The sequence below is a fragment of the Eptatretus burgeri genome, chromosome 5 (assembly GCF_056783735.1).
Source record: "Eptatretus burgeri isolate ZD-2024b chromosome 5, Ebu_testis_v1, whole genome shotgun sequence".
Classification (NCBI taxonomy): Eukaryota; Metazoa; Chordata; class Myxini; order Myxiniformes; family Myxinidae; genus Eptatretus; species Eptatretus burgeri.
The window spans coordinates 80,417,518-80,433,103 of record NC_140965.1 but is presented as its reverse complement, the minus strand read 5'-3'; the positions used below and the strand labels follow the sequence as shown (position 1 = coordinate 80,433,103).

General features: G+C 45.6%; 1 protein-coding gene across 1 annotated transcript in view; it reads right to left on the bottom strand.

The window, feature by feature from the left end:
- LOC147026805 (ras GTPase-activating protein nGAP-like) overlaps positions 1 to 11,967 on the bottom strand; it is a 204,312-nt gene extending 192,345 nt beyond the window's left edge. The window contains exon 1 of the mRNA XM_085882597.1: positions 11,395 to 11,967. Within this exon, the coding sequence (XP_085738723.1) occupies positions 11,395 to 11,458 (64 nt within the window). The 5' untranslated portion in view covers positions 11,459 to 11,967. The remainder of the gene's footprint in view (positions 1 to 11,394) is intronic.
- Positions 11,968 to 15,586: the final 3,619 nt, after the last annotated feature.

Sequence of the window (15,586 nt, the reverse complement as noted above, 5' to 3'; positions counted from 1 at the left end):
AAAGGAGTAAGGAGGAATGAATACCGTTCCGTTCGAGCATGTATTAAATACTTGCTCAATACTTTGGTAAAATTGGCCGGGAAGGGCCAAAGCAAGTCCTGGACGCCATCAGCTGTGAGTTTTGTTCGTAAATGTGGGATTCAAACAGGTGGAGCACATTCAATTAAACTGCCTTCTGATGTTAAGAAACTTCATTCATTGCCAAGTCAGAAAAATAATACCCAGCACTGTGCGAGCCAAAATGTGTGCCACGTTAATAAGAGGAATGCTCTATACTTGAGCAATACCTGTTGTGATTGCAGTCCTTCACAAAGCAGCAGATTGGGAAATAAAATCAAAATAACCTCGTGCACCTTTAACATTTAATAAATAAATACAATAAAGTATCAAAATAAAAATTTTAATAGATACATAATTATAAGATTTTTTTTTTAAATAGATAAAAAAATAAATACAATAATATGTCAAAAAATGAAAATAAATAATTACATAAAAGTAAATAAAAGCAATTTTTAAAACCTTACTCCACCCCCTCCCATCTTTCCACTCCCCCCACCGACTCTTGCCATCCCAGTTTCCCCACCCCACCCCCTCTCCGTTTCTCCCCTTTCCCAATTCCACCATCCCCTCTCCAGATTCCCTCATCCTGCCAACAATGCCTCCTCCCTTGTGTCCAACTGTGTGGTCCTCAAACATCTGGGGCCCCCAATTCCAATCTGACAGATCTCTCAATCTTGGCTGCCGCTGATAAACCAGGCATTATATGCTGAACAGAATCCTTCCTCCCACAGGACGTCCGGAACTCTTTTGTGTCATCCCCTGGCTAGTGTCTCCTCCAGTTAAACAGGCATGAACCCCGTCCCAGTGGTGGAGTTGTAGTTTACATCAAGAACTCCATTTCTCACGATCCATGTACTGATCATACACCTCCCAACCCCCAGGAATACCTTTTGGTTGTGACTTTCCCTCCACTCCCACCTCTGATTTGTGTGTGAGCTGCACTGTTCTCCTAGCAGTCCATGCATTTATCTTTCATCTCCATACACCTCTCTATATCTCTCCCAACATGGACCATCTTTTAACCACTCGTCATATCTATCTATCTCTATCTCTATCTCTATCTCTATCTCTATCTCTATCTCTATCTCTATCTCTATCTCTATCTCTATCTCTATCTCTATCTCTATCTCTATCAATATCTATCTCTCTCTCTCTCTCTCTCTCTCTCTCTCTCTCTCTCTCTCTATGTGGTCAATTTAACTGTCACCATGCCAAATGGCTGTTGGTACCTCTTTCACCAGCCATGTCAGTGCAGCAAAGGACTTGCATGACTATGTGCTTCACCCAATCCATGAACTTTCCAAACAGGATTTTTCCCATGGAAAATCCTCCCTTCTGCACTTGGTAGTGACCAACTTTTCTGCTGATATCCCCTGTCCTTTGTCTGCTCCAATTGGTTCATCCGAACAATCAGGTGTTTGTGAGAGTCAATATCTCTGGCAATTTTCAAAGAACCACCAGAGTGCAAGTGAGTCTGACAGTTCGCCATGGCTGACTGACAGGGACTGCAAGCCGTGGTCTCACTTCAGGACTGGTCTCCGATCGCCGCCACCCCTAATATTAATATAGCCTGGGAATTGTTCCACAAAAACGTGCTCTCTCTGATGCAGAGATTAATCCCATCTCATCTACATTAATTGTGCCGATCCTCTTGCCCATGGTACAATGAATGCTGTAATGAAGCACTTACCTTGAAACAACTTGCCTTCTCTTCCTCGCAGGCAAATTTGACCAAAAGCAATCTCAGATCATTGCACAAAGTCTGCAACAAATGTGAGTCCACTCTTAGGAGAGCCAAAGGACAACATGTGTCCAACCTCAACATTGAACTTTCAAACTTGTGTCCTTCCTCAAAAACCTGGTGGCACCTCGTCAAGTTTGACACTGGAATATGCCCCCCCTCCCCCTCCCTCCACCCTTTCCTTGCTTCAAATGGAACCATAGCTTGAGATGGTCTCAGCAACTGCTTGTGAGAAGGCCAAATGTCACAATTTGGTGTTCAAGTCAAAATATTGTCCCCAACCATTCACTCTCTGAACCCACCCGACCAAATCACACCCATTTGCTCCTGCATCTTTTTCACCCGAGAGGTGGAGAAGTTTGTGGTAACCCATGATACCGATTCTGCAACTGGACCGGACGGCATCAGTGTACTTGTCTTAAAAACCTGCTCGGTTGTGGTTGCACATTCTCTTTCTGCTCTGTTCATCCCATCATTTGCCCGAGGTAATCTTCCTTCTGCTTGGAAGTCAGCCAGCAACACCGCATGGCATAAACAAGGTGTAAAAGCAGATCCACCAAACTACAGGCCAATTAGCTTTCTACCAATCATCAGCAAGGTCATGGAATCGATCATCGCAATCGACATCAAATCCTTCCTTTTCTCCAACAGCCTAATCTCAGTCCATTAGATCAGATTAAGACCCAGTCACTCCACCCTGAGCATTCTGCTTCTGCTCTCCCAATGGTCTGCTCCCTCAATCTCAGACATGAGATCAAGGCCCATCTCTCTGGACATATCTCAAGCATTTCATAAGTCTGGCACCTCACCTTAATCTCCAAACTCTCTGCCTATGGCATCCAAAGCCACCTCCACAAATGACTTACAGATTTCCTCAACTCATAGCCAACATGTAGCTCTCAACAAGATCCTCTCATCTACTCTCTCCATCAAGACTGGGGTGCCCTAAGACAGTGTTCTGGGTCCAGTCCTATTCCTAATCTTCATCAATAATCTCTCTGACTCTGGAAAAACCTCTTTAAATATTTGCTGATGACTCCATCCTCTGCCATGACATCCCTCATCCTTCAGACAGACAGGTGGCAGCCTCTCCCCTCTCTTCAGACCTGGACCAATTCACAAGCTGGTCAAACACTTGAAATATGTCTGTCAATCCTGACAAATCTCACAATCTATTGATTTATCTATCTATCTATCTATCTATCTATCTCTGTTTGACCCTCTCTCCCTCTCCCCCCTCTCTCTCCCACTCCCTCTCCCTCAGGAATGTATGGCACATCCTCCAACCGACTTAAACAATCCTCTTGAGGAATTTCATTCACTCAAACTCCTGGGTCTCAATATCAATCATCTTTCTTGGACAAACCACATTTCAAGGTTGGCCTCCAAAGCCAGCTGCCGACTGGGCATCCTCAGTCCTGCAAAAAATGTATTGGCACACCTGAACTTTTATTTACCTACAAGGCCTTCACCCGCAGCTTGATGGAGTATTGCTCTCCTCTTTGGGATGGCTCCCCTGCCTCACAGCTTAAGTTTCAGCTTGACACCATGGAAACCAAGGCCTTCATCATCATTGGTATCTCCCACGATGAAGGTGAGTCTAGAAACCGATCTCTTTCACATCGCAGACGTGTTGCTGGTATCTGTCTTCTTCCACGTGCTTTCCAGTCTTGCACCCTCTGCCCTTTCCATGCTACTTCTACTTCTGTAATGGAGTGCTTGTAGCTGTATCCATCTTATTCACCTTGTGTACTCCCGTTGCTCTCATTCTTCCTCTCGAGTCTCTACTCTGTCGACAAAATAAATCTAACTGCAAATTATTATTTTCAAAGTGGCTTGCCTGTCTACTCTGCCAATCTATACACTTACCTCATGATGCTGGAATTCCAAGTTAAAATGTCCATTGTGTGCAAATCCCATATATATATATATATATATATATATATATATATATATATATATATATATATATATATATATATATATATATATATATATATATATATATATACAAAAAGTGCAGAATTGTCGAGTGAGTGCAAATCCCAAACTGTTAATTGTTTGAAATATCCCATGGATAACTTGCCAAATTGTCCATCATATGTAAATAACATATTACATGTGCCAAATTCTCCATTGTGTGCAAATCCCATAGATCACATGTCAAATTGTCTATTGTGTGCAAAATCCCAAAAATAAAGTGCCAAATTGCACAACATGGTGTGCAAATCCCATACATAATGTTCTGGATTGTGCATCATGTGCAAATCCCATATATAACTACGTTGATGTAAAAGTACACCGATCTTGCTGAATGTCATCGCTCCGCACGCGATTTATGTACAGGCCTCACGACAAGCCTGAGATCCAAGTGCACACAAAAACAATGTGCAATAAGACATTCTATCAAACAATCAAACTCATCCTCATGTGCAAGTCATCTTCCTCACCTCCTGACAGCTCGTACAACTTGTACTGGGACAACAAAAAATGGCAGCATTTTCAGAAGCAATCCGTGATGAGGATGCATTTGATCTGCATCGCAAGAAGTATTTCGTCAAGATGTTTACGGAGAAAGGAAATCTGCCCAAATAGCTCATTTTTAATTACAAATCCCCAAAATCCTCATCCATCTCATGGCACGACTCCACGCGTGAGCAAACTTTGCACTCGTCACGTTCACAAACATTTGGCTGACATGCATAGAGGACTTAATGAGCAAAAGAGGAAAAAGATTCTTACATGTTATGAGATGTGGGTCCACCAGTGGAACTCAGAATCAAAACATGTTCCCAATTCCTACAAAAAATTAACATGGAGACATCAAGCATAAGTAGTCGCTCAACAGTGGTGCAGATTGAAACACCAATGAACTCGTGTGATTTGTACACTGGCCCTTTTGGTTTGTGGGATACGATCCACTCTCTCCACCTCTCCCACATTCCAACCGAGACTCTCAGCTCCAGTGAAAGGCGGCCCCCATCGAAAAGTGGCCGCTCTCATTTCAATTCAAATACTTTCTCCCATAGCATAGTGTTAATCAAGGATCAGCTGACTTGTTTCTTTACCTGCCATGGTTTTGAATAAATTGTATCGCAACCACAAGACCAATTACCGATACATGCTTTTCAACCACACAGGGATCATTATTAAATCCTGTTCCTTCATCATTACTACACACGAGACGACTAGAGAATGGACCACTTTCACAAGACCTCCAACGGTTCATCTTCCTGTGACCTAACAAGCGTCGAGTGACCGGAAACACATTTTGACAGGAAGGCAATCAGGTTCAATGGGCAGTCGGGAAGCGAAGGTCAGAATAAGCTTGGCCGAAAGGAGGCACAGGTGGGATTCTGACGTTAACGGAAAGAATCATCTCCGGTCGTGAACAGATAGAGACGGCCCGAGCCCCGGTGACTCTGCGAACACAATGATAGCGGTCACGCTCTGGTCACCGGAACACATTCCAGCTGCATTTCTATTCTAGTTCTTTTTGCCAAAATGCTCGTGGCCATGCCTGGAATAGAACAGGGCATCAAGAAAACACTGACTGTTCAAATCATAATCCATCAAATCAAAGCACTCGATTACAGCAAAACTCCAAACGTTGTATCACGCAGACCGTCAGAGATGAGTGGATATTAGAAATGAAAGTGTGATTAAATGCACAGCTAACCTTCTCTCATTGTGCTTCTCAGCCTGGTCACAACACATCCACGACCTTCCAATCCGAGGGACAAAAAAAAAAAAACTGTTTCTACACGACGAGGCAGGACACAAATCCAATGCTGACTGACCCCACTCTGCCGTTTCCATGACTAGTTCATGTTAAAAGTTAATGATCGGGCGAGAAGTAACGACTTATTTAAACGATTAAGTTTTACTTAAATCAAAATGTGATGTTGATGTTTAAAATGATCTGATGATATCCCACAGACAGACGAGTTTACATGGAGATGGTTACATAGTATCTAGCATGCAAGTATCTCGACCTCGTGAGGTTTAAAGGGGGCCAGCAGGATGGCCGAGAAGTACGCATACTGGCCTCTCAGCTGTCTTGCCTGGGTTTGAATCCTGACCCAGCTATAAACTGTCATCCCAGTGTTTCACGGGTAGGACGATTCATCAATGTGTGTGTCGGTACTGTTACTTGGATGGACGTTAAACATCCCATGGTGTCCTTTGTGAAGAGTAGGTGAGCTATCGTCGGCACCATGAACAAATTCCAAAGTCTTGCGCTCATTTCCTGAGTCGGAGTGAAGATCCAAACAGGATGGTAGTTGAGTAACTGTTTCATCAGCATGAACACTCTGCATAGGGCATGGGACATGACGATGATGATGTGGTTGAAAATAATTTAATTCTGCTCAACTTTCACTCGGGTACTGAATGTTATATGGTACATGCGGTCTCTTCTCTCCAACACCACTCTCATCTCCCCCCCCCCCCCACCCTCCCAACAGGATAGATTAAGGAATACGTCATCAATGCCCTTTACTGTCTCGGATTTTCAGAAAGAAAGTGATATCATTGGCACAGAAATAAGGAGGGGTTGGGGTGGGGGGGTGCAAGCAAAACCCACAACTGAACATCTGGTTGTGGAACCAGACCGAGTCTGGGGATGTGGGGGGGGCTATTTAATGGGTGGGAAGGAGGAAGTAACTGCTGAGTTGGGGGGAACTAAACGTTGGTTGGAGCCAACACAAGCAAACACAAGGAAAGCTCACATGGTGTAATATGGTGCAATGTGGTGCAAGGACGGACAGGAATTTTCAATATTAAGAGGACAAAAGCAGTGTGGGTGTAAAATCAGGCACAAGATGGAATGAAGAACAAATCAACAAAAATTAACTGAGTGTTGAGTTGCCATTTTGTGGCACAGGTCTAACCCAACTGGCCGTACGAGCGAAGTGCAGTGAGATATTTCACCACAACAATCCTTATCAAAATAATTATTGAAACACCTTTGAATATGAATACGGCACAAATGTCCTGAAGCCGTTTCACTTCATTTTTCATCGTCCAGTCGCTGCGACGGTAATCAAGAGGTTATGAAAGCCATCACAAGGCACTGCGCTTATAATACAAGGATGTCGATGATACTGTTATCAGTCTTGGTATTTGTACCTTCCTCGGGGTGCATGCCATCCAAAGGGCTGTCGATGCATTTATCGGAGAAATTGAACCACAACGGCGTCGCACAAACCTGTTGCATTAACTTATCTAAATCCCCCCCCCCCAAAAAAAGAAAAAAAAAAAGAGTCTCCATCTCTATCTCAGATCCTCTGACATTTCTCTTTTTGCCGATACCCTAAAGGGAACTGTCAAGCCGCGGTCTGGGCGAGACATCACTGCTGTGGTCGACATAGTGAAAGACTTAGCTCAGCATCAGTCACTTTTGAGCACAATAAGTCGACTAATTCAAACCATCCTTTCCGTTACTCACCCCCGCCCCCCACACTTCACCAAACCACCCCAAAATGTGTGTGTTTCTTTGTTTGTTTTTATAGAAAGAAAAAAAAAATCACTCATTCCCATGACAAAGTCCTTTGGGGTCTTTCACAGGAATTCAAGCCCTTAAAATAGTTATATCACCGACAATAATCGCTTGGCCCGTTTGATATCACCATCTGAACATGCAGCTCATGATGCTGGAAACCCAGCTTCAAATCCCAAATCATGAACGAACAAAAATAATAAAATAAACAAAACCAACAGGCAAAAGCTACAAACAGGTACTTACAAATGCCAAAGACCTTTACACACAGCAAGAAGTACTTTGATGGGAATTTGAAAATCTAAACATTGCTTGTGTTGTGCATCTGTAAAACATCACCAGGTTTTGGAGCAAAGGGTCGATCCTTCTATCTCTCTGCCAACAAGCAACTCCAGATTATGTCCAAGTCTAAAGTTGGCAGCAACCAATTAATGACTGCCTTGACGTACTACATACATGAAGATAAATATTTGTTCATAACCTGATGAAAGAAGTGCCATGGTTAATCAAGTAATTGGAAGGGACAGACACACAGATGTGCATGCACGTGCAAACACACACACACATATATATATATATATATATATATATATATATATATATATATATATATATATATATATATATATTTCCTTCAGCTTACTGACGACCTGATTCACTACCTGATTTTCTCAATGACCATCCAGATCATCAGCTGGTACATCCATCAATGTAGGTTTGGATCTTCAATCCAAGAACCTCTCTGAACAGTGGGGGTCTGCAACCGTACTTGTGTCTGAAGGTCATCCAATGAAGGAAAGAGATAGAGAGATAAATACAAAGATGGGATTGAGAAAGACACATGATAGAAAAATGATAGGATGGATGAAATACAAGGATGAGCAGAGAGATAGATAAAAAGATAGAGGGACGTGAAGGACGGACAGGCGGAGAGTTAAAAGCAGAAAGAATGTGATGGATTTACTACTCATGGGAAAAAAAAAACGAGACAGACTCCCATCGGGCAATGTGAAATGGTCACGTGGGTTTGCACAAGATTAAAACTCAAGGCAAGTCATGATAGCACCACCATCATCATTCGGAATACATGATTGATATAGAAGTAAATGAAGCAGGTTTCGCTGATGGAAAAAGGAGAGGAAGGAAGGCCACGTCAGTTAGAAACTGGAATGAAGGGATGGGGGCTGCCATGAAGGACACTCCAGATTGAACATTATTTTTAAAGTTCTCGAGATGGGAAAACCAGTAACCTCCACTTCGAACATTGTGTCCATTAACAGATCAGATTTCTTACTGACCATTACTTGAAGTCGGTGGAATGCGCTCTGGGGCCACTTTCAACGGAAAAGAGCCCCTTCATAAAGATCACCAATGGCACAATGCTGTCTCTGAGTATGAACACGTATTGATGCAGAGACAGGGTGGAAATATATATCCTCTTAAGTTGTCACTTTTGAGGAACAGCTTCAATAAATTGAACTCAAGTGAAAAGGAAACACAAGTTTGAGAGGGCGGCATGAAGGTGAGCACATCGACAAACACACATACAGTTAGGAGGTGAGCAGGAGACAAGCAGACAAGTGTAAAGAATGAGTGCCCAAGCTGACAGACAAGAATGAAGACAAAGACAAACAGGGATGGAGGGAGGAAGAGATGGTGAGAATAGGGAGAAGGAGTGGAATGGAGGGGGAAATAGTGAGAAGGGGGGAAGGGACGGGGGGAGGGAGAGGAGAGGAGAGGAGAGTACGAGTGACCGAAGAGAAACACATAGACAAAGCCAAACGGAAAAACATGTACTGACAGGTAGGCATGCACATGTGTGGACAAATAAAAGCCCATGTAAGGATGAGGACAAACACGCAGCAAGCCAGCACGACATTGGGTATGGTGTGTGGGTTTGAATCTGCCTCCCCACAACCCCCATCTCCCACCCTCTTCCCACTCCCAACAACCCAGTGGCACAAAGCCATTTATAATGATAGAGCACCACTTTCCGTGGCATTTCACAGTCATCTATACAATCCCAAATGATTAATTGCGTCCTGAGAACGACACATCAAGGGAATGAGACGAAGCCGAAGCGCCACCAGATCATCCAACTACTTTAACCCAATACCATGAACACAGCACACCCGGCTCGTACACCCAGAAACTCACACCGCCTACCTTCGGCTCATTGAGCCGCACTGCATCAACTCACTGCAATATACTAATGTAGACACCCAATCACCCCACAAATCCGATACAACCCGCAAACTCGATACCCCCAGCACATCAGGCTAACTCACTACAAACACACTCAGCACACTACAAACACACTCAGCACACCCAGCTAGGTCACGACAAACACACTCAGCACACCCAGCGAGGTCACTACAAACACACTCAACACACCCAGCGAGGTCACTGCAAACACTCAGCACACCCTAGTAAGTCACGACAAACACACTCAGCACACCCAGCGAGGTCACTGCAAACACTCAGCACACCCTAGTAAGTCACTACAAACACACTCAGCACACCCAGCGAGGTCACTACAAACACACTCAACACACCCAGCTCGGTCACTGCAAACACTCAGCACACCCTAGTAAGTCACGACAAACACACTCAGCACACCCAGCTAGGTCACTGCAAACACACTCAGCACACCCAGCTAGGTCACTGCAAACACACTCAGCACACCCAGCTCGGTCACTGCAAACACTCAGTACACCCAAGTAAGTCACTACAAACACACTCAGCACACCCAGCTCGGTCACTGCAAACACACTCAGCACACCCACATAAGTCACTGCAAACACACTCAGCACATCAGGCTAACTCACTACAAACACACTCAGCACACCCAGCTAAGTCACTGCAAACATACTCAGCACACCGTTTCGGTTCATACACCCTCCTCCGTTGAAACGAACTCAGCACACCCGGTCTCACTCACTCGATACTCAACACAACGGATATACACACCCAGCACATCCTGCTCGTTCACTCCGTACACACTCAGCACATCCTGCTCGTTCACTCCGTACACACTCAGCACATCCTGCTCCTTCACTCCGTACACACTCAGCACATCCTGCTCCTTCACCCCGTACACACAGCACATCCTGCTCGTTCACTCCGTACACACTCAGCACATCCTGCTCGTTCACTCCGTACACACTCAGCACATCCTGCTCGTTCACTCCGTACACACTCACCACACACTCAGCAAATCCTGCTCGTTCACTCCGTACACACTCACCACACACTCAGCACATCCTGCTCGTTCACTCCGTACACACTCACAACACACTCAGCACATCCTGCTCGTTCACTCCGTACACACTCACAACACACTCAGCACATCCTGCTCGTTCACTCTGTACACACTCAGCACATCCTGCTCCTTCACCCCGTACACACAGCACATCCTGCTCGTTCACTCCGTACACACTCAGCACATCCTGCTCGTTCACTCCGTACACACTCAGCACATCCTGCTCCTTCACTCTGTACACACTCAGCACATCCTGCTCGTTCACTCCGTACACACTCACAACACACTCAGCACATCCTGCTCGTTCACTCCGTACACACTCACAACACACTCAGCAAATCCTGCTCGTTCACTCTGTACACACTCAGCACATACTGCTCCTTCACCCCGTACACACAGCACATCCTGCTCGTTCACTCCGTACACACTCAGCACATCCTGCTCCTTCACTCCGTACACACTCAGCACATCCTGCTCCTTCACTCCGTACACACTCAGCACATCCTGCTCGTTCACTCCGTACACACTCAGCACATCCTGCTCGTTCACTCCGTACACACTCAGCACATCCTGCTCGTTCACTCCGTACACACTCAGCACATCCTGCTCGTTCACTCCGTACATACTCAGCACATCCTGCTCCTTCACTCTGTACACACTCAGCACATCCTGCTCGTTCACTCCGTACATACTCACCACACACTCAGCACATCCTGCTCGTTCACTCCGTACACACTCACAACACACTCAGCACATCCTGCTCGTTCACTCTGTACACACTCAGCACATCCTGCTCGTTCACTCCGTACACACTCAGCACACCCGACTCACCGTAGACCCGGAGCCAGCCCTGATAAGAGCCGGCGGGCAGGAAGCGAAGCGCCTTGGGCTCCATCCTGCTGGGGGGACACGCACCGATCGCCTGTGCTCGTGTCCGACGGTGAGGGGACCGATCCGTGTGCGTCCCGCAGTGAATCTCTCGTCCTTTCCCCTCCCCCCACGCAGCTCCTCCCCCTCGCACCCTTCCTGTCCGCGTGGGCCGCGCGCGCCTTGATTGCGGCTCCGACCGTCACGACGCCTCTCCAACGATCCGCCCTCTCCTCAGAAATTCTCCTCTTTAACAACTCCCTCCTTCACGCCTCCCCGCCATCGTCATATCCCACAGCGCAGCCGCCTCCGTACACCGCGAACACCCCCAATGCAACCCCCATTCACAGAACCTACAGGTGGAGGACCCGGGTATAAAACCCGTCCGGTGTGAAACGGCGAGTCGAGCACGGACGTCATGGCGATTTTATAAAAGGACCAATGGTCGCCGTGAGGCGTCTCTTGACGCGTGGTGCACCGAGCAAGAGCTTGCACTGTATTGGCGCGAACACACAATCCCTTGTTGGTTTCGGTGAACCAGTAATCGAATTCATTTCAAGGTTTCTTTCAACAAACTACATGCAAATTGTAACAGGACGAATGGATGAACGAAAAGGAAAGCGTGAGGTGAATTGGGGAAGGAATGTCCGAATGAAGGAAAAGAGATTGGACATGGACAGGAAGTTGGTTTTAGCGGTAAAACCACGATGAGCATCAACGGGTGGGGGGGGGTTGGGGGGGTAAGGAACTGCAATGAAAGTGGGCGTGGCTACGGTGAGCGTGGAAAAGAGATTGGACATGGACAGGAAGTTGGTTTTAGCGGTAAAACCACGATGAGCATCAACGGGTGGGGGGGGGGGTTGGGGGGTAAGGAACTGCAATGAAAGTGGGCGTGGCTACGGTGAGCGTGGAAAAGAGATTGGACATGGACAGGAAGTTGGTTTTAGCGGTAAAACCACGATGAGCATCAACGGGTGGGGGGGGGGGGTTGGGGGGTAAGGAACTGCAATGAAAGTGGGCGTGGCTACGGTGAGCGTGGAAAAGAGATTGAGTAGCTGGGGCTTATTTGAGAGGGGCGGGATCATCCAGGGTGGACTGATTGTTTCACGGGACACTGTGAGTGGTTGAGACGATGTACGGGAGACAACTGCACGGGTTGGGGTCGCCAACCCCTTTTATTGCAATATAAACGCAATCTTCTATTTATTACGTCGGAATAGAAAAAAGATGAATCGGGGAGCCGTGTTACGTTCTGTGATTGAGACAATTAAATATTTGCAATTCATGATGGACGGTGAAGCGAAAACAGAAAAAAGGTGTAACGAGGAATCCGATTGGCGGAGCGCGTTGAGGAGCAGGAATGTGGTTAAATAAATAAATAAATAAATAACTGCGTCTTCTCCTCGTCTCGTGAGCAGCACGCGGCTGCTGGTTGCATCATTACAAGGGGGGCGCCGCTGTTCCGCTGATGTGGTGCCCCCCGAGGGTCGAAATATGAAATTCGTTAAGCATGCTGACGATAAATCGCCAAGTGTTTGCGAAGGACACCGTGAGATCTTCGATGTCCATCATAAAATGCTAGGACATGAGACAACCGGCTTAACGACCGTAAGACCGACGGCACATGAGGTGATGCAACACCCACGCCTGCGAAGCACCAAGCAGACAGTTTACAGTCGGGTGGGGAATAAAACGCCACACGAAATGAGCACGAGTGAATTAAATAGAGCAGACACAGAAAAGGGGGCGTGGCAATGGGCGGAGCAAGAGAGACGTGACGTCAGAATTAAGGTGTGGTCAGAGGCGGAGCCAGATGGGGAGAGAGGTGGGTGGCAGGACATAATTACAGTATCGTGAAGAAGGTGCGGGAAGACCATTTGAAAAAACGAGGATTAAGAGGAGGACGAGAAGAAGAAAGCAATGAAATGAAGAAGGGAATTGTAAGGGGCTCTGAAAGATGGCAGGGGCAGTGTCGTCAGAACGAGGAGATGTGTCCAGTGTTTGCCAGTGAATCGACAGTGCTGGATGGTTCTCCGCAGTGCGACTGGAGATATTTTCTCCTGGAAATCACCAAATGACGGCCTGGAGGAAAGCGGACACCCACACACAGCCACTGGGATTGGGGGGCGGGGGGTGTGCTATCACTGGAGGATAATGAGCACTGGGGAATTTAGAATCCTCCTTTTTATAGCTATTTCAGACAGATACTTGCCCAGGTATTTCGATTCGACAGCCTGGTAACCATGAAGATGGTAACCATTGTAAATGCTCTTTAACAGCTGGTCCAGCAACCTGACGGACGAGGAGCAAATCGAGCGCGAAATTTGTGATCCTTCAGTAATTTCAAGTAAATCCATGAAAAAATAAATAAATATTTCTTTGGATTCATGAATTTCCTGCTTGATGTCCCTCCGGCGATTCCAGATCTCCTCGAGATATTGATTTCATTATTTCGGGGTCAAACAGACGCTGCTGGGTATGTTTTAGGGCACACATTCATCTCAAGCTTATCGAGGAGGTTCGTGTACATGTAATCACATTATCAAGACAAACACTTCAGATGGACATCGATGTACATGAACAGGAATTACAACGACGTGCGATTCGATTCGATTCGTAAGTCATGGACAAACGCGTACGGGATGTGGGATTCGAACCTGGGACCTCTCCATCACGAGTACAGTGGTTCAAATGGGATTGCTAACAGACCAACCCAAAGTGAGGATATAATCAAATTGCTGAACGTGTCCTCCACTAGTTAAATCAGATTATCGAGGTGTCTACCTTCACCTCTGGCCTGGGTTCGAATCCAATGCCGACCCAGCTATAAACTGTCATCCTCATGATGTCTCATATACAGTGAGACCTCAACGTGAGGTGCTGCAACCGGCAGGACGTTAAGCCGGAGGAACAAGATGCTAGCACTGGTTGTTGGTGGACATTAAAGATCCCATGGTGTCTTTTGCGAAGAGTTGGCGAGTTGTCTCCGGCACTCCGAACAAATTACAAGTTTCAGTCCTAAACCACCTTCAGTCAAGTTTCCTGGTTTGAGTGGTAACCCGTCCAGGATTGGTTCGATCCCAGAAACATTTCTCGACTGGTCGTGATATGCTCGGGAGCTCGGTAAAGAGTATGCATGGGCCTCTGAATATTTTAATCATTATTTATTTACCAGCAGGTATTTATTTACCAGCAGGTATTTACTTACTCTCAGGTATTTATTTACCAGCAGGTATTTACTTTCTCACAGGTATTTATTTACCAGCAGGTATTTACTTACTCTCAGGTATTTATTTACCAGCAGGTATTTACTTTCTCACAGGTATTTATTTACCAGCAGGTATTTACTTACTTGCAGGTATTTATTTATTAGCAGGTATTTATTTATCAGCAGGTATTTACTTTCTCACAGGTATTTATTTACCAGCAGGTATTTACTTACTCACAGGTATTTATTTACCAGCAGGCATTTACTTACTCGCAGGTATTTATTTACTCGCAGCTATTTATTTACTCACAGGTATTTACTTACTCGCAGGTATTTATTTACTCGCAGCTATTTATTTACTCACAGGTATTTATTTACCAGCAGGTATTGACTTACCCGCAGGTATTTATTTATTAGCAGGTATTTACTTTCTCACAGGTATTTATTTACCAGCAGATATTTACTTTCTCACAGGTATTTATTTCCCAGCCCGGTGTGTTCTCACCCTGTTGTCATTTTGCACAAATCAAATTTTGATTTTTTTTTTCTCTCTCTTTTTTTTGTGGGGGCCGAAAACACTTCCTGACACCCACGAAGGAATAAGGTGGGGGATCATTTAATATAACAATAATCACAGCTCGAAGGGCAATCGGTAGAGCGCACACCACAAGGCTGAACAATGTGCATGTTGTATCCCACTAATAAGCCCGATCTGGATTCGGACCTCAACCAAAATCGAAACTGCTTGTTACTGTTACCAAACTCATCCACCACGTGTTGTCATAACTCGTCCACAACTTTTTCAGATACCCCTCTCACAACCAGACAGATAAACAAACAGACAAACAGACAGGCAGGCAGACAGGCAGACAGTAGTGAGAACAAAACATCCGTCCACCTTCGGTGATGGAGGAAATAAGATTGGAAATTACAACCTTTTGGCTGTTT